The sequence below is a fragment of the Nematolebias whitei genome, chromosome 7 (genome assembly GCF_014905685.2).
Source record: "Nematolebias whitei isolate Nwh7 chromosome 7, NemWhi1, whole genome shotgun sequence".
Classification (NCBI taxonomy): Eukaryota; Metazoa; Chordata; class Actinopteri; order Cyprinodontiformes; family Rivulidae; genus Nematolebias; species Nematolebias whitei.
This window is the reverse complement of record NC_056504.1, coordinates 20,989,496-21,009,536: the sequence shown is the minus strand read 5'-3', so window position 1 is coordinate 21,009,536 and position 20,041 is coordinate 20,989,496. Positions and strand designations below refer to the sequence as shown.

Genomic DNA, 20,041 nt, shown 5'->3' with positions numbered 1-20,041 from the left:
TCATTTGTCCACCATGGTACCATTTTCTTATCATTTTTAAACTCTCATTTCTTTATTGAATGATCTGCTGCTTCTATTATTATCTCACAAATGTTTAAGTTTACATAATTTATATCCATTCTCATATCTACATTTTCTAAGTTTATTTGACTCAAATATCTAAATTTGATCCAATCTGCCTTATTAAAGTTAAATTTCTTTCCGAGTTTTATATTCTTATTATTTAAAGTTAATCCTACTCTTATTGTAATGGGCTAGTGATCACTACCTATTGTTGAATTTTTATCAATGAACCACTCACAAATACCAGCTAAAACATTTGAGACAATTGTTAAATCAATAACGAATTCCATCCCTGTTCTTATATTGATTCTTGTTCCCCTCCCATCATTAACACATACAAGATTTTTCATTTCCATTTAATTCTTCTATAACTTGTCCGTTTTTATCATTACATTTACCCCACACTGTACTATTTGCATTACAATCCCCACACCAAATTACTTTCCCTTCCAAATCTAAAAAAGTTAAATCTGGTCCTCTGGACATTTCAAAAAAACAAAACAAAGCAAAACATCCGAGAGACTTCCTCAGTCTGAGATGCTGTATTCAGCTCAGTCTCTTCCAAATATCCCTTCCAAATATTCAATTAACTCCTCCATTATTCCAATTGATAATGTTTTACATGGATTATAAAAATTTATTATTTTAAATTTACCTTCTTGTTCCCATATCTCAATTACTATATATTCAAGTTATTTCCCTTTCCCTAAAACCTGATATTGTATCCCTTGCTTTATAAATATTCCACATCCTCCTCCACTTCCCTCCTGTCGATCTCTTCTTACACTATCATATCCTTTAATCACAAAATCTAATGTTGTTTTTAACCATGTTTCCTGAACACAAATAATTTCTGGTTGTTCTTCAAGACTATCAATATAACCTTTAAGTTCCTGTCCGTTAGCAATTAAACTTCTTGCATTCCATTGTAATATTAACATGTACTATTTTCACCTTCTGGTCCTGGTCTCCCATTTACCTCCAACTTTTTGTTTATGTTCTCCCATGATCCTTCTTTAAACCCCAAGAACTTTTCAGCTCCTCTCACTATTATTTTGATCTTCTCAGTTTTGTGCTTGGCTTGATCAGTGCAGTTGATAACATATGCTACGAATAGTATTAGTTTTTCTACTGATGTAATATTTTCTTCAGACTGTGCTTTGCTTTGCTGTAGAATTTGACTCATTGTTTGTTCAATCTCGTTTTCTGTTCCTTCACGTTTTTAACTGCTTCTGCATAGCTTATGTTTTTAGTCATTTTAACCTGTATGATTTCTTTTGCCTTCTTCCTTACTTCACATCCTCCATACGTAACTCTATGTTTCCCTCCACAGTTACAACATTTTTCTTGTGCTTCTTCTTTACATTCTTCAAAACTGTGGTCTTCACCACATTTTGGACATCTCTGTTTCCCTTTACATACTGCTGCTATGTGTCCATACCTTTGGCATTTGGTTTCCAAGATGGCGCCGGTGTGTAGGGCTGCCCGTCTCTCGCTCTCTGCTTGTATTTTATTTTTGTTATTTTTACAATGGTTTGTGCAGTGTGCCGAGTCATATTTTCAGTATGATCGTCGGGCACTTTTGGAGCTCCGTACTTTTGCTGAAATTCCTGCTGAGTTTTTGAACAGCGGCCAGCACTCTCCCCCACCGGTCCTATCTGAGATTCCTGCGTTCCTTCTGTGTGACCCTGGCCTTTCTCCATGGAGGAAACGTCGCAGACGTCGTGGGAAGCGTGCAGGGATTTTGGTGAAACTGAGGCAAAGAGTGGATTATTCTTTCAGGACTCGCTCTGGATCTGATCATCTCCTCTCTGACCCGTGGTGCTCCCGGGGCCCGGCTGCTGGCCAGCTGCCTGCGCGCTCAGTCCATGGAAACACCTGGAGTTGTTTACCTGTGCGCCGCACCAGCAGACCAGGAGGAGCTGTTCTTCATAACCTGCGCCCGCTGGCGCGCGCGTCTCCATCCACGGCTGTGCCTGTGTTGGACAATATCAGGATGTGTTTAATCAACGCAAGGTCTGTTTCCAACAAGACGTTTATCCTCAATGACTTTTTTAAAGACGAGGAGTTGGATTTTCTGTTCGTCACGGAATCTTGGATTTCTGATGGTGAGTCCAGCGCCTTGGTGGAATTACTACCACTGGACTGTCTGTGTTTCAATGCCCCGCGGCCATCAGGTCGGCGCGGGGGGGGGGATTATTAACAGTTTTTAAAGCAAACTTTGCCTGTAAACAGTTGTCCATCCCGGTGTCCCGCGCCAGCTTCGAGCTGAGCACCTTTGAACTTGGACACTCTCCTCCAGTCCTGTGTGCGCTCATCTACCGCCCACCTCGTTCTAAGGACTTCATAAATGAATTCTCTGACTTTTTGGCTGATATCACACAGAGATACACTCACTTTTTGTTTATTGGTGACTTTAATTTGCATGTGTGTTGTCAAGAGAAGCCCTTAGTGAAGGACTTTCTAGATTTATTGGACTCTTTTGGCTTAGCTCAGCAGGTGAGCGGCCCCACCCAAGAACATGGTCACACGTTGGACCTCGTTTTAACACGCAATGTTTCTGTTTCTAATTTGAAAATCGGTGACAATGTTTTTTCAGATCACATGCCTGTATTGTTTGACTTCACCCCCCCTTGTCATACTGCTAAGACACGCGTTCCTGCACATACGCGTTCCATTAACCGTTTCACTGCTGCTCGTTTTAATGAAGGTTTTAATTCTGAGAGGATCGAACAGTTCCCGGTGTCTCTTACCACGGAGGAGCTAACCTCTCAGTTCAACTCTGCCTGTTTAAATGTTCTGGACCGTGTTGCTCCCCTTAAGACCAGAAAAACGAAACTTAAATCAGAGCCTTGGCTGAATGACGTCACGCGAGCCGTTAGGCGGCAGTGTCGCAGAGCTGAACGAAGGTGGAGGAAGGACAGGCTCCAGGTGTCTTTTCAAATGTTAAGGGAGAGTTGGCGTCACTATCAGAAAACCGTCAAAGCTGCCAAATGTAAATTCTTCTCTGATTTAATTGTCTCCAACTCCCACAACCCCCGAGTTCTCTTCTCCACCCTGAACTCAGTTCTACACCTCAGTGAGCCTTCACCTCTGGAAGCCTCAACTGAGCTGTGTGAAAACTTCCTCCATTTCTTTTTAGAAAAAGTGGCAAACACCCGGGCACTCATTTCTCCGCCAGCTCATGATCTGTCCATCCCATCTCAGTGTGTGGCTGTGTTTGACCACTTTGAGCCCATCTCTCTGTCCTCTCTGGAGCAGGTAATGTGCAGCATGAAACCATCTGGTTCCCCCTTTGATGTGGTCCCCCCTCAACTACTAAAGGAAGTTTTTCCTACCCTGGGTCCTTTTATCCTCGCTATTCTGAATAGCAGTTTATCCTCAGGTGTGGTGCCAAAAACTTTTAAACATGCTGCTGTCCAGCCCCTCCTGAAAAAACCTAACCTTGACCCCTCAGTCATGTCCAACTTCCGGCCTGTCTCCAGACTCCCATTCACCTCTAAACTACTGGAAAAAATTGTGGAGTCTCAGTTGAAACAGTTTTTGGGGGATCACACTATCCTAGAGTTATTCCAATCTGGCTTCAAATCTCGCCATAGCACTGAAACTGCTCTACTGAAGGTTTTTAACGACATTTTCATTTCCACAGACGCAGGTGATTCTGTGCTGTTGGTCCTATTGGACCTTACATCTTCTTTTGACACCATCGACCACAAGATCCTCATTTCTAGACTGGAGCAGTGGGTGGGCATCACAGGGTCAGCCCTTAAATGGTTTGGGTCCTACCTATCTGACAGAACCTTCTGTGTCAATATCAAAGATTCTAGTTCGGCATTGACAGCGCTCCAGTGGGGGGTACTGCAGGGGTCCATCCTCGGTTCCCTTCTCTTTTCTTTATACCTGCTGCCACTAGGTGCTATCTTCCGCAAACACGACATACCCTTTCATTTCTACGCCGATGATTGCCAAATTTACTTCCCCCTGAGGCACAGAGGCACACGCTCTATTCAGCCTCTTCTTGACTGCCTGGCTGACATCCGGGACTGGATGGCTTTAAACTTCTTAAGCTTCAATGAGAAGAAGTCTGAAGTCATGCTGTTCCATCCCTGTGGCTCACTCATGAACCATGACATTGACCTTTTCTCTCTAGCCCTGCTAGAGAAACAAAAGGTCACTAATCTGGGGGTGATAATGGACCCGTCCTTAAAACTCAACAGTCACGTAAACATGATGGTAAAATCCTGTTTTTTTCAACTGAGACGGCTGTCTAAGCTGAAGCCTATACTCTCCAAAAAGAACCTTGAGACAGTGATCCACGCCTTCATAACATCTAGGCTTGATTACTGCAATTCACTTCTGTTTGGAATCAGTCAGTCCTCCATTGCTCGTCTACAACTGGTCCAAAATGCTGCAGCCCGATTTTTAACTGGTACAGGCTATAGAGAGCACATCACGCCAGTTTTGGCCTCCCTGCACTGGCCACCCATTCACCTTCGGATCCATTTCAAAATTCTCATGTGTGTTTTTAAATCACTGAACAGTTCCGCCCCATCCTATCTCACTGATCTTCTGCAGCCATATGTCCCACCGCGCTCTCTGAGGTCAGCAGACCAGATGCTTCTCTCAGTCCCAGAAACCCGTCGTAAGCTCAGGGGTGACAGGGCTTTCTCTGTTGCAGGTCCACGACTGTGGAATGAGTTGCCACTGAGTGTCCAGCAGGCTCCCACACTCTCAGTCTTTAAGTCTCGCTTGAAGACCCACTTCTATTCGCTTGCCTTTAACACGGTGTGATTTGTTTTGGCCTGGTCTGTTCTCTACTCTGTTGGCCATTTTAGTTAGCTTCTGCTGCTATTTGTATCTGTATTTCTATTTTATGTTTTCCTGTCTGCTGTGCATGTTTGTGTTCTTTTGTACAGCACTTTGGTTGGCCTTGTTGCTGTTTTAAGTGCTATATAATTAAATTGGTATGGTATGGTATGGTATTTGAAACACCGGAGTGGTGGAGGGATATAAGGTCTGACCTGAAAATTAATATATCCTATTTTGATGTTTTTTGGCAACTCCATTCCTTCAAATTCAATGAGAATTGACAAACTTCCTACTTTTTCTCCATTCATTGTTTTTGATAATCTTTTCAAAGTATTCACTTTTCCACCTACAATACTTCTCTTAATTTTATCAAGATCTTCTTCCAGAGGGATTCCATAAATCACTCCTCTAATTTTTTTTATTTTCTCCCATGATTTTCTTCTCCAACACAGTTTTTTTGCAAATATTATCCACATTTAAAGCCTTATTCTTTTGTTCTTCATTTTTAAAAACTACTAATAGGTTTCCATCTCTCAAAATCTTTACCATTTCAACATCTCCAATTTTCTTTTTTATTTCTCTTGACACCACAATGGGGCTGATGTTATCTTGTTCTTCTTCATTCTTAAGTTTTAATATTATTTTAAATTCCTCCCTCACAACTTTCCTTCTAACTGTCCTTTCTTCTTCTGAACTACTCCCTTCCAGTTCTCGTTTACTACCTTGAGTATTACTAATTCCCTTTCCTTCATCTATTTTATTTCTTCCACATCCTCTCCCTTTCCCTCTCCCCACTGGCATCCACCCCTCAAAATCCATGTCCTCCTCACCTCCCATCTCCACCAGACCAGGCTCTGACACCGGTCATACAGGGACCTAACAGCAAGTATCAAAGGGCCTGGTACCCCATACTCCCAGAGTACCCCCCACAGGGCCCCCCGAGGGACGCGGTCGAACGCCTTGTCCAAGTCCACAAAGCACATGTAGACTGGTTGGGCAAACTCCCACGCACCCTCCAGGACCCTGCTGAGAGTGTAGAGCTGGTCCAGTGTTCCACGGCCAGGACAAAAACTGCACTGCTCCTCCTGAATCTGAGGTTCGACTATCCGACGGACCCTCCTCTCCAGAACACCCGAATAGACCTTACCAGGGAGGCTTAAGAGCATGAATCCCCTATAGTTGGAACACACTCTACGGTCCCCCTTTTTAAATAGGGGGACTACCACCCCGGTCTGCCAATCCAGGGGAACTTCCCCCGATGTCCACGCAATATTGCAGAGTTGCGTAAGCCAACACAACCCTACAACATCCAGAGCCTTAAGGAAATCTGGGCGAATCTCATCCACCCCTGGGGCCCTGCCACCGAGGAGCTTTTTAACCACCTCGGTGACCTCAGCACCAGAGATTGGAGGGCCCGACCCAGAGTCCCCAGGCTCCGCTTCCTCAGTGGAAGACGTGCCGGTGGGATTGAGGAGGTCTTCAAAGTATTCCGCCCACGACCCACAACATCCCGAGTTGAGGTCAGCAGCACACCACTCCCACTATAAACAGTGTTGGTGGCGTACCACTTTCCCCCCCGAGACGCCGGATGGTGGACCAGAATCGTCTCGAAGCCGTGCGGAAGTCGTTCTCCATGGCCTCTCCGAACTCCTCCCATGCCAGAGATTTTGCCTCAGCAACCACCCGAGCCGCATGTCGCTTGGACTGCCGGTTCCCATCAGCTGCTTCCGGGGTCCCACAGGCCAAAAAGGCTCGATAGGACTCCTTCTCCTGACAGCATCCCTCACCGACGGTGTCCATCATCGGGTTCGAGGGTTGCCGCCACGACAGGCACCGACAACCTTGCGGCCGCAGCTCTGGTAAGCCGCCTCGACAATAGAGGTACGAAACATGGTCCACTCAGACTCAATGTCCCCCACCTCCCTCGGAACATGTTCAAAGTTCTCCCGGAGGTGGGAGTTGAAACTCCGTCTCACAGGAGACTCTGCCAGACGTTCCCAGCAAACCCTCACAATACGCTTGGGTCTGCCAGGTCTGACCGGCATCCTCCCCCACCATCGGAGCCAACTCACCACCAGGTAGTGATCAGTTGACAGCTCCGCCCCTCTCTTCACACGAGTGTCCAAGACATGTGGCCGCAGATCAGATGAGACGATGACAAAGTCGATCATCGAACTGCGGCCTAAGGTGTCCTGGTGCCAAGAGCACATATGGACACCCTTATGCTTGAACAAGGTGTTCGTTATTGACAATCCATGACGAGCACAGAAGTCCAACAACAGAACACCACTCTGGTTCAGATCAGGGGGGCCGTTCCTCCCAACCACACCCCTCCAGGTCTCACTGTCATTGCCCACATGAGCATTGAAGTCCCCCAGCAGAACAAGGGAGTCCCCAGAAGGTGCACTTTCCAGTACCCCCTCCAAGGACTCCAGAAAGGGTGGACAATCTGAACTGCCATTTGGTACATAAGCACAAACGACAGTCAGAACCCGTCCCCCCACACGTAGGCGGAGGGAGGCCACCCTCTCATTCACTGGGGTGAACCCCAATACACAGGCACCAAGTTGGGGGGCAATAAGTACACCCATGCCTGCTCGGCCCCTCTCAAGGAAACTGGTTCCAGAGCCCGAGCCATGCGTAGAGGTGAGTCCGACTATTTCTAGCCGGAACCTCTCAGCCTCACACACCAGCTCAGGCTCCTTCCTCACCAGTGAGGTGACATTCCACGTCCCAATAGCCAGCTTCTGTAGCCGAGGATCAGACCGCCAGGGTCCCTGCCCTCGGCCACCACCCATCCCACATTGCACCCGACCCCTTTGGCCCCTCCCACAGGTGGTGAGCCCATGGGAAGGGGGACCCACGTCTCCTCTTCGGGCTGTGCCCGGCCGAGCTCCATGGGTAAAAGCCCGGCCACCAGGCGCTCGCCCACGTGCCCCACCTCCAGGCCTGGCTCCAGAGTGGGGCCCCGGTGACCCACGTCCGGGCAAGGGAACACTAGGTCCATTTATTTGTGTCATGTCCTCCTTACCTCCCATCTCCACCTCCATCCGAACCATTCACGTACCAGTTTATGCCCAAATCCGTCTTTTCCAAATGCGATATGTTTCTATATGTTTGTTTGTTTGTTTTTTGAGCCACGTCACCACTCTGCTCTCTCCACTTGCACTTCTGCATTTGACCACAGCTTTGATATTATTGGGTTTTTTTTATAGCTTCAAAATACTAAAAGATATGCTCCTCGAGTTATCGCTAATGGCAAGCGGTAGAGAAAAAATGGTGGATTGGGTTGTTTGGAAAGACTCCACAGACTTCTCCCCCCGACCAATCAGTGACCGACAGTGTGTCTGACGTCACGGCGCGGCTCGCTTGGACCCCTTGAGAAGCCGAGCCAGAATTTAGGGAGGCGAGCCGGTCACAGGAACAGTGGAAAGACCTCAAACGCGCGTGAAGCCGGAAATATCCGACCCGCGCCGTGACAGTGGAAAAGGGGCATCAGTCATGCAGGTCATCATCAGTCCCAACAAGAATGTTAAAAACTGGACTTTTATTCTGAAGCCAAACAAAGACATTCTGTTTCCGATCATCTACATCAATTCAAAAATGTGCAAAGTGAACTGCATATATGCTGGTGAAAATTCTCAGTCATCCAGGACATGATGAATTCAAAAAGCATTCAATACAAAAAGAACTGGACTTTATTTGTAACAGAAGACGTTTCGCTCCTCGTCCGAGGAGCTTTTTCAATTCAATGAGCAGTGAGTGAGAGATTCAGATTATAAGGCTGAGTGAGATAAGACACACACATATGTAGATTTGACAAGTCACACCTCAACACCTTAACAGTAGGGGTATCTTAGGCCCTGTACACACGTAGCCTGGTGTTTGAAAAAACGAATATCCGCGCAAAAAAATATCGCCGTACATACATGTTCGGATAGAGAAAATGATCGTCTACATGAACCCGGTGATGTTCACCACAGAGCGTTGTAAAGAATATGCCCAACCCATAGGAGGCAGTGTAGTGCAAAGGTGAAACGTATATCAGCCAATCACAACCCTTCAAAGCAACCACAACTTCCTGTTAGTATTGAATCATGGCGCCTGGAGGTTCGTTTGTGTGGACAGACCGCGAGGTTGAACTACTATTAAATACCGTGTTGGAGTACAAAGTTAATAAAACTCAGGAAAATGTCGACTGGGAATCCTGTCAGAACAAGTATGTTGATATTTTAGCGCTTTTTTTAGAGCATTACCCAACGGAGTCCTCCGACGAGTTTCCCCATTCACATGCCGACATCACGCGCGGGAATTTAACAACAAAAATGAAAGCAGTCCGAGGTAAATATCGCCATGCTGTTGATACAGGACGCAGGAGTGGACACGGTCGAGTGGTTCTTCTGTACTTCGAACTGTGCGAACAAATCTGGGGTGGCTCTCCAGCTAGTACTACCATATCCTCCGGTATTGAAACAGCTGACCTGGATCATTCTCGGACCCAACCCTCACCATCCACATCTTCTTCCTCCACTACCATGGATGTAGCAGACACAGGGTCTGATAATGAAAGCAGTGTGGGTCCTACTTCAAAGGAGAGGAGAGACCTGCTTGATGTACGTATATTTTTCTGTCCATTCCTCATAAATAAAAGTACTTTTGCTGTAAATGTTCATCTGTTGGATGTACTATAATTCACGGAACAGGTTTGTTGAATTGTGTTGCTATTAAAAATACAGTTAAGGCAATATGTGTGTTAAAAATTATGCAAGAGTTGAGGTGTGTAGTGGAGGCTGGAATGTGATGTTTTTTATATTTTACTGTGTACGGGTTGCTGATTTATTTTTATTATTATTGCAAAAAAGAAATGACACCATCATGCTCTTACTCATCTCATATTATGTTAGGCCTACATATTCATTAGTTTGATGGGGTGGTGGGTACAAAATACACTTTAAGACATATAGCAAACATTGGATACGCTGTTATTACATATTGTTATGTAGAAGTGATGTGAAAAGTACAACATCAACATGATCCAGGTTTACTTTTTTATGTTTAATTGTGATGATTTTCATTTCTCTTTTGAAGGCAAAACTAAAAGGACACAGACACGACCGTCTGAGGAGAAAGCTGCCTGCTGAGACCCAGTGGCTGAATGCTCTTGAGGAAGACCAGCGTGTGAAAAAGAGACTGGTGGAAATCATTGAGACATCAGAACAAAAAGCATCCGAAAACTATTCAAAAATGTCCAATACACTGGAAAGACTTACCACATCGATTGTTGATGGGTTTTCTCTTCTGAAACAGGTCATTCATGCACCTGCACAACCACCACACTACATGCCATATGAGCCAAGAGGTCCGATGTATTCGCACACAATGGCCCACCATTCTGTCCACCAAAACTCAGCAAATTACCCATACCCAAACAACTCCACTTCTGACAGAACACGTCAAAACACAAGACCAGGAAACACTATGAACACTGAAGCTGTGTTCCACACACCTGCTGAAGCCACTGACCAATTTTCATTCAGTCAGGCCCTTTTTAATGACCAGTAGAGTACTGTTTTATACATCGAAACAAGTCTGGTACAGTTAAGTATATACAAGTTCCACTTTTGCACAAGGTTGCACACATGTCAGGTTGTTAATCACAGTGTTATTTACTCTGACAGTGTTTTTTTTTTTCTGTTTGCTATCTTTTTATACATACTGTGAAAAGCTTAAAATGTAGCAATTGCACAATACTTTAACTATTTACATTTTTGTTACGTGAATCTTTATAAGAGTGGTGATCTAGTCCAGTCCTTGGGAGCTACTGCTACTTAGATGTATTTATTTCTCCAAAACACCACTATCAAATACATACTGATGATTGAAATCAGCTATTTCATACTGGTTTGTTGAAGAAAATGCAGCTGAAATGTACCTGTGGTAGCTCCCAAGTTATGGACTTGGGCATCACTGATTTAAAAGTGTACAGTAACTGTGCTGCTTTTCTCCCATGTTTAAAAAGCTTTATCTGTTGTAGATCTGTTATAATCTGATCTGTTCATAAATGAAACACAAAATAAGAACATGTTAAGTGTGTTCGTTTGAATAAATTGACAAACATTTTAAAAGCAAGTTTCTTTATGTGAATTTTTGTGAATATGACATTTATCAGTTACAAATACAGTCATGTTCATCAGAAAGTATTGGCAGCACTATTTAATACACTACAGGTCCAATTTTAAGAGAGAAAAGTAAAATCATTTCACTTAAAAGTCTGTCTAATGAGCTACAAACTATTATATAATGTATCTAAATCCTGGGTGGTAGCTTTTCATGCATTAATAGAATGAAATGCAATAACATTGCACAAAACAATTTAAAAATTCTCTAACATACATGGTGCTAACTATAACGTTTTTTTATGAAAAAACAACGCAGTCTGCTAAATAGTTCACAGGTTTTTGTGTTTATGGATCCAGACACTGAGTGAGGACTCTCCTGACCCGCTTTCCTTCTGCTGCCAAGCTGTCTCCTCTGACCACTGGCTGTGTGTCCGGTTGATTGTTCCTGTCATGTTGAATAGCTTCAGTTATTCTGTTTTCATCCACAGTGTCTTTTGATGCCTCACAAAAATTGTGCAACACAAAACATGCATATATAACAAATGGAAGTGTAGTGGACTAAGCCTACGTCGGAACCCAGTCTAAGGTCAAAACTCTTGACCTTTAGAACCTTGTGGGACAGAAGCTGTCATTTCATGTATTTGACTCCATAAATACAGGTTCACCCATCCTGAGACTTTCTTTCTTGAAGATTCAAGTGAAAAGAACACTCTCTTTTTATAATCATTACTGTCTTACAAATGTTTTGATAATCAAGTTGTGTTAGTTCACTCAATGCTTTACAGGTTGAAAAGAACTACTCATTTTTATTTTACATAAACAGTAAGTAATGATTTTTATTCCTCATTCAGAGAAGAAATCACCTGAATAAGCATTTCTTGATTTTCTGTCTTTTGAATGAGCAAGTGTGTGCGTTTACAAGGTTACAGTCAAACGAAAAACAAGTTGTTATGTTAAAACTGTCATGTTTTAGAATCCTCTCAGACGTAAATAGAGATGTTTTGCACCTGTGTCTTAGGCACGCCAAAACAGAACCCTCTCGGTCTGTGAGAACATTTCTGAGCTGTCTCATAACAATTCTCGCTGTCTCTAACCTATTACGTCACAAAAACACACCCCTTCTGGTCGTTTCTGACCAATGAAAAATCCCAAAAAGTGAACCGGGAAAGAGCCTTTAAAATGTCAGTACTTCCTGGTCTACAGAGACTCACAGAGACTCAGAGACTCACGGAGTTACAGAGTTGGAGAGTTGTCAGACTTCAAGAGTTCTGTGGGAGTTCTGTAAACTACACGAGAGCTAAAGTTCTGATGGAGTGCTGTTGGAGTTCCTGACATGACAACGAAGCTCTTCCGAGTTTCATGGGATTATAACATTTCCACTGAGGTGAGCTGTGGCGGACAGAATCTCGCCGCTACTCCGGACGAGTAACAGCATCCTACGGAGACGCTGAAAGGGTGCGTTAAACGGAATCTCGCCTGAGACATCTCCAGGTAAAAGAGTCGTTTTCACCACCTAAGTGTACTGTGAGGAAAAGCTGAAGAAAGCCCGGAGAGTGCCGTTCTGTTCAACACTCTACCTCAAACACCATCTTTCTCCCCTTTAAACTTCATCTTTCATCTTAAACTTTTCTATCAAGTAGAAATTCTCCCAGATATTTAGAAATGTCTGTGTAAAGTGCTTACCCACATTCATGTGGGTAAAAGATCATAGTTGTACAGTTATAAATGTCTGTTGGTGCAGCAACGGAGAAATCATGGCCGTATGATTTTTCCTGATTGATTGCTTTGTTGTTATTTTCATAATTTGCCAAATTAATGTAAATGTTTGATGTTAAATTTGATTCTGTAAATAAATGACCGCATTCATTTTGATGGGTCAAATTTAAATGACGTCTCCCGTTTGCATTTCCTTAAATTCAGTGCACGTTTTATTCAGTCCAGAAAAATGAGGAACTCGCGTTAAATGATGAATATATCCCAGCATCTGTTCATCTACAGAAGATCATTCATATTGATGTCCATGGCTCTCCTCAGGGCTCCAAATCGGGCTTTTAGTCTTCCAAATGCACATTCAATCACCATTCTAGCTCGGCACAACGAAAGTCCAAAGTACTGCTCCTGAACATTGCTTCCTCCGTTAGCATATTCTTTCATCAGGTAAGGTAGAAGTGGGTATGCAGGGTCACCCAGTATGTAAATGGGTATAGCGTCTTCGTTCTCCACAATTTGTCTTGGACAGGGGGGAATCTTCATGTTTTTCAGATTTGTGTTTATTGTGGAGTTAGCAAAAACTCTGGCATCATGCACACTCCCTGGCCATTTCACAACTACATCAATAAAGCTGTACTTGTAATCACAGGTGGCTTGTATGTTAAGAGAAAACCTCCCCTTCCTATTTAGGTACTCTGTAGAATTAGCTGATGGCTGCTTTATCTCCACATGAGTCCCATCCACAGCTCCAAGGCACTGAGGGAGACCATAAGCCTGCTCAAATCCCTCAACAAGTGCACGCACAGCAGTCTCTGTTGTTGGCATTTTTATGTAAGATGGTCCCAAGTACACAGTTATAGCCTTACACACCTCTCTAATTATGTTTGAGACTACTTGTCTTGATAAGCCAAATGCATTGGCCGTTTTACGCAGTCTTCCCTCGTCAGCCAAATAATATAGCGTGCATGCAACTTTTTTGACCACACAGACTGGAGATCGCATTACAGTACTCTTCCCTTGAATGTAAGGAAGGAGTAACTCCGAGAGCGACAGTAATGACGACCGTGACATTCTGAAGTTCTCACGCCATTCCTGTGGGAGAACAATTTCCTTCTCAAAGTTTTCCCACCAGCCAGCAGTGCGTCCAGGTCTGATCCAAAACCGGCGACGGCGACGCTGAATGGCGGTATTGTGCCTCCGTATCGGTAGGGATAGTTGCTGTAAAAGAGCTGAACGCCAAACGCTTTTTCTCCTTTGTAATTCCATCTGTTGGAGCAGTTGTGCTTGTAAAAACAAGCAAGCAAAAATTGCCTGAACCAGCGTTACAATTAGTACTTCCCTAAACGCAGTCATTTTCCCTCCGAATGAATGGGCAAACAAAAACAATTGTCGCACATGTGACGTCAGCGCCGCGCTGCACCATCTGTCGCAGACATAATGCGCATATCTCCGGTTCCGAAAGTCCACACGCAAACCCGAAAGAGGAGATTTCTCAAATCTCCACTTTGGTCGGAGTTTTTGTTATTATTCGTTTATAGTTACATCAACCGGAGTTCACGTGTGGATGAAAGGCCACACCGCATGATAAACTATTCGGTTTTCCTGATATCCGGCTACGTGTGTACAGGGCCTTAAGGTCTTTTGTTACTCTAATTCACAGATGAGACCCCTCTGTTCCCATCAAATGTGAAAACAGGCTGGGAATCTGTCTTAAAGTTGCATTATAGGTTTTTGAAAGTGGAAATCTGAGGCCTCCTCCTCTGTTAAGAGATGGCTTTTCCCTTTTACATAAATTGCCTCCTTCACCCCCCTCTCAAACCATCTGTGTTCTCGGTGCAAAATGTGCACATTTTGGTCTTCAAAAGAGTGTCCCTTATCTGTGAGGTGGAGTTAAACAGCTGAATCTTGTCCTGAAGAGCTGGCTGTCCTGTGTTGAGCCATACGTATGTGAAGAGGCTGTTTAGTTTCTCCAATGTAGAGGTCTGGACAGTCCTCACTGCATTGGACCGCATACACTACACTGCTCTGTTTGTGTATGGGTGTTTTGTCCTTAGGGTGGACCAGCCTCTGTCTGAGAGTCCTGCTGGGTTTGAAATGTACTGGGATGTTGTGTTTGTTGAAAATCCTTCTGAATTTCTCTGATACTCCAGCAACATAAGGGATGACAATGTTTTCCGTCTGTTGTTCTCCTTTTTCTGTTTATTAGTGTGTTTTGTAAACTTCCTTGCTGACTTGACAAAAGCCCAGTTAGGATATCCACATGTTTGGAGAGCTTCTTGAATGTGTCTCTGTTCCTTTTCCTTCCCTTCTGTCTTTGTGGGGACGCTGTAAAGTTCTGATGACAGAGAGTTTGTGTTCCAGTGGATGGTGGGAGTCAAACAGAAGATACTGGTCTGTGTGGGTTGGTTTTCTATAAACTTCAATGTTAAGGCTGTCCTACTCAGCCTTATAACCTGAATCTCTCACTCACTGCTCATTGAACTGAAATAGCTCCTAGGATAAGGTAAGGATAAGCTAGATAAGGATAAGCTAGGATCCTAGCTCGAGGATAAGGGACACGCTTCTGAGGACCAAAAGGTTCACATTTTGGACAAAAAAGACAGATGGTTTGAGAGGAGGACAAAGTTTTTTTTTGTTTTCATTTACCCTTTATTTATACAGGTAGTCTCATCGAGTCACAACTAGAGCTCATTTTCAAGAGAGACCTGTTTTTGGGAGCAGATGGTGGGGTTTAAGGCCTTGCTCATGGGTCCAGAGTGGGGTAAATGAGGGTAGAGGCAGGTGTGGTTGTTTCATCTTTTCCACCCACATTTTGATGTAGAAAATACTGGGAGTTGAACCTGCAACTTTCCGATCACAGGCCCATCTTCTCTAACCTCTGTGCCACCACTCCCCAAGTAAGTCATCTACATCAAATTTGAAAGAAACAACTTAAAACAGAGGAGGAGGTCTCACATTTCTACTTTCAAAAACTTACAGTGCAGCTTAAGACCTGATTCCCAGCCGGCTCCACTCCAATTCACACCTTTATGCAGATGACCAACATATTTCTCTCATGAAACCAAGAGTCCAACAAGCCTCCATCAGCACACTATACAGCTTGGAACGCCACTATCTTCAGACATTTTTGAACTGATGATGCCTCCCGAATGGGACAAAAACGTCTTTAGTTTTAGAATAGTTCTATTGTTTTTGTTTTTTAACCTTTTTTGGATCAGCTGAGCAATAATTAATTGCACAAGATCTGTTTTTAAAACTATTCCATTTATTAAAGGAGTCATCTCTGCCCATCTCTTAACCAAATATCTCAAGGACCACTGGATGGATTCAAATGAAACTTAAAAAAAATATCTTTAAATCTACAATCTACAACCTTTGTATGGAACTCGTTCAAAAATGGCTCCACACCTAATCAATCTTAGCAAACAGACTATAATTTTACAGATACTGAGCTAAACTTTGTGAGGTAGTGGCTGAGAGTCATCTTCAACTTATACTTCAAGCACTGACAAATCATGCACGATCTTTCATTATGACACAAGACACAAGCATGGTACAACTACAGGAGCTCTTTGTATCTCTTAAAGGCTGCGGGTGATATGTATGTCTTCTAGTAACAGCTGTCAATATTGTTGTGTTTTGGCTAAAGTTGAAACTAATTCTGTGTTAAGGTAACAAATTGTTGAAAATATAATGCAGACTAAACCTGAAATAGCTGATACAGTAAGTAAAATTGTAATCCTAGGAACATTTGACCTATCCCTATTTTCTACAAGCCCGTCTCAAAAGCTGCTCAGTAGACTCCCATGGCTGTTTTAGTAGTAAAAACATATATGAATTATGATTAGTCTGGATCCTGTAGTAAAAATAAATGTCTTGGGAAAAGAGGCTTTCTTTATTTCCCATTTATGGTTTTAAATTAAAATGTGGCATATGGCATGATGGTAAACAGACCCTCCTCAGCAGAGTAGATGGTGGTAACAGGTCCAAACGGCCCTTCCCCTTCGTTGTTGTAAACTCCAACCTTGACATGGAAAGGCGAGAACGGCTGGATGGTCTCGTTTTTGAAGACATATCTGGAAACCTCAGGCGATGGGACCGCTGCCTGCATCCAGCCTGTGGCACCGTGGGGGCGAAAGGCTACAACGTAGCCGAACCCAGGTCCGTTCTGTAGCTCCTCTGGAACAGGCTGCAGAAAAAAAGGTCAGTCTGAGCACATCTCACACACTAACCTCGTTCCTTCAGCACAGTTTGGACATGATGGACTAAATACAAAACCAGACATGAGGGCTCTCCATGCAGCGTGTGAGGCTTCAAATAAAACTCACTGAGCACGAGTGCTTTACAGCAACAGAACACAGCATTCAGCACTGTGTTGTAAAGTCAGTCTGATAACACGGATGGTTTTGGTTCTAGTGAATGAACCAACCCTCTCGGGGTTACATGCTCCTAAAACACACACATTATTTCTTGAAATAACAACAACAAAACAAAAACTAAAACAATTGAACTTGTGTTCTGTAGAATGGCCATTCTGTGTTCTTTGAATCCTTTTTGTCTGATTCAGAGGAAAAAATACAAAGTAAAAAAAACCCCAAAAAAACAATATCAAGCTATCTATCAAGCTAAAAGTCGTCTGAGTCATGAGTCAGCAAGAAAAGGCTTGACTGAACTAATTTGAGGCTGTAGGGGAACACATGTGCAAGATATTGGATTTCTGATCCGGTCAAACCCGTACCCTTTAACAGGTTTTACTCTGGACCGGCCTCACCTCAAAACATATATAAACCATGAGTTCTTGTAACAAATTTAATTCCTGTCCCTCGAAGAAAACACGAAGAATCCGTAATTTAAATACAGTTTTGTAATGTTTATTTTCAGTTTGATTTATGACATGGAAATTATGGCAAATTTTGAATATGAATATGAACCAATAATATTATTTTAAAAAGTAAATGGCATAAATCTGAAGACTTTGAGAAGGGGTTTGATTCAATTTGAACTAAGGTCTAGCTCTTAAAATTAAAATTTAGGTCAGTTTATCTCAGATTCATGAATTAAATTATCTAAACAAACTTAGTTGGTACTTTTCATGGTCCTGTCATAAGAAGGAAGATGTTCATCTCTCATTACCACAGCAGATGCATGAAGGAAGCCGGTGGCCCGCTGTCCCAAGAAGGATGTCGTTTCTCAGGGCTGCGGTTTGTTCGGCTCGTACCTTTAGCTCCAGGGTGTTTGAGATTTTTCAGGATATGTCCACCATCTCTCAGCTGGACATGTCTTCTATCATATGGCTGTTGTTTCTCAGAGAGACTCATCAACTCTCCAACCATTCATTCCATCTGCTCAGCTCAGCTGATGATCCCAAGCCAACTTTCCTCATCAGCTGCCATCTCACAACTCCCCTGGTGTTCAGTATACCTGGCACCAGGAAGACAGGCCCCTTAACTTTTAACCAATCAGAGGGCTTCTTACAGTAGGAGTATCCCACTGTATAATTAATGTAATTGAAATCTCCCTTCTCAAAGTTCTTCAGAGGAGATAATACAATGACCCTTTGTTAAGGATGTGTGACACATGCTGATACAAACAAAATGGGTTTCTTTGAATCAGAACTTCCAACTGGGGGTTAACTTCCTTTACTGTCATGGTGACCAGTCTCTGTTGATAGGGCCAAGTGAAGCTCTTTGATCAAGACCCTTCTTCAGGAGTTTCAAAGTCTGGTGACTCAGCATAAAACGTGAATTATACGAAGGGGGTCCAGAATCATGTAACATGTCAGGGTGGTCTCAACTGTAGATTTTAACACACACACAAAAGGTTAACAAAGAAACTTCCTGTGACAGAGCAGGATGCCAGTATCTGTCCCAGATTAGCAGGAAAGGAGGGGGTAGGGTAGACGTGGTGTCTCTGAGGACATTTGTCTTAAGTTTCTTGGAAGTTTGGAGTTTCTACATTACCCCACTTGCGATTTACAACTTGGGTACCTTATTGGTGAATCGCAACTAACAGCGTCCTTGCTTTAGGAGTGTTCAAAAGTCATGGCTTATGTATACCGAGTGTGGTAAACCTGGGACCACAAGAAATGAGTTATTCAGTTCTCTATGATTCCATTTAACCCTGAGGGTACAAATACCCACAGCTTTTAAGGTACGAGATGATCTTAAATCTTTTTGGAAATGAAAAGCCTTTCTAACCATTTGGAGGTTAGAGTGTTTATGCACTAAGGCCTCATAAAGGTCTTGGCTGATGGCGGACTTGTCAGTCCAAAGAGACAACACAACATTGTTCACTTGAGATTCCTGAACCTCAATACCTTTAACCACTTGTGGGAGGTAATATTCACTGGATGGTGATTGACTCAGTGAACACAAGAACGTTTCACATTGGGCTACTGCTAGCTTCAATGGTTGATTATGTGTGGCTGGCATTACCTGAGTTTGGGGCAGGATCTCATTTTCCTGAGAGTTGTTATCAGGTTGGGAGATGTTGGTGTCATCAGAAGTATTCTGTGTGGCACACTGAGAGGTTACTTCTGGAGAGAAAGTGATGGATAACGGTTGGCGTACTTGCGCCCAGACTTTGAGATTCTTGGAATCGATCAAAGGCTGAAACCGGTTTAAAAGATCTTGTCCTATTAGGAAAGGGATTGATTCCATTTGTGACACATATATGTGGTGTATAAGCGTCATTGGACCAATCTGAATCTCAATCAGTGCCACCTCGGATAAGGTAGTTTCTTCAGAAGAGTATGGTCGTAATTCTAATGAAAAGTTCTGAAGGATTAAATCTTTGCCAGCACGATTTGCTGCTAACCATATTTTTTTAAACAGTGTGGCAGATATTAAAGTGATGTCAGCTCCTGTGTCCAGGAGAGCATCATGAGACAGGACTTGTTCCAGGGTCAGCGAAAGATAGAACTTCTTTGCTACCCCTTTTTCAGTAAGGTCACACAAAAACTTGTGTACCGGAGGTTTTATTCGGATCCTAGAGTCATTGTTTTCAAACAAATGATCTTCAGCAGTTGTTTGTACTGTTAAAACAGCACTGGTTATGTTTGACTGGTCAGTTTCTGTTACTGGACCAGATATGTCAACATCTGAGGTCTCTATTTCAGCTACAGGAGAGGGATCACAATCTGCCGTTGCAGATGGAGGGTTCAACTCCTTAGCTTGTGGTTCCAATGGCTCGTTGGTAACATTTAGAGACTCTGGTTTTGGAACAGAAGATGTTAGACAGGAGATCAGTCTTCTTAGACTTTTCCTGTTTACACATTTCTTCTACTATACATCGGATCATTTCCATCTCTTTGGAAGTGAAACCTTTATCGTCTTCATCTC

General features: G+C 43.3%; 1 protein-coding gene and 1 long non-coding RNA gene across 2 annotated transcripts in view; one reads left to right on the top strand and one right to left on the bottom strand.

Moving 5' to 3' along the window:
* The window catches only part of LOC119411749 (contactin-4), a 456,128-nt gene that overhangs the window by 44,466 nt on the left and 391,621 nt on the right, over positions 1 to 20,041 (bottom strand). The window contains exon 13 of the mRNA XM_037678676.1: positions 16,656 to 16,890. Coding sequence (XP_037534604.1) covers positions 16,656 to 16,890 — 235 coding nt within the window. The remainder of the gene's footprint in view (positions 1 to 16,655; positions 16,891 to 20,041) is intronic.
* Positions 9,380 to 10,997, top strand: LOC119411750. Its single transcript, XR_005186901.1, has 2 exons — positions 9,380 to 9,485; positions 9,961 to 10,997. It is a non-coding gene; the product is annotated as an uncharacterized LOC119411750 (long non-coding RNA).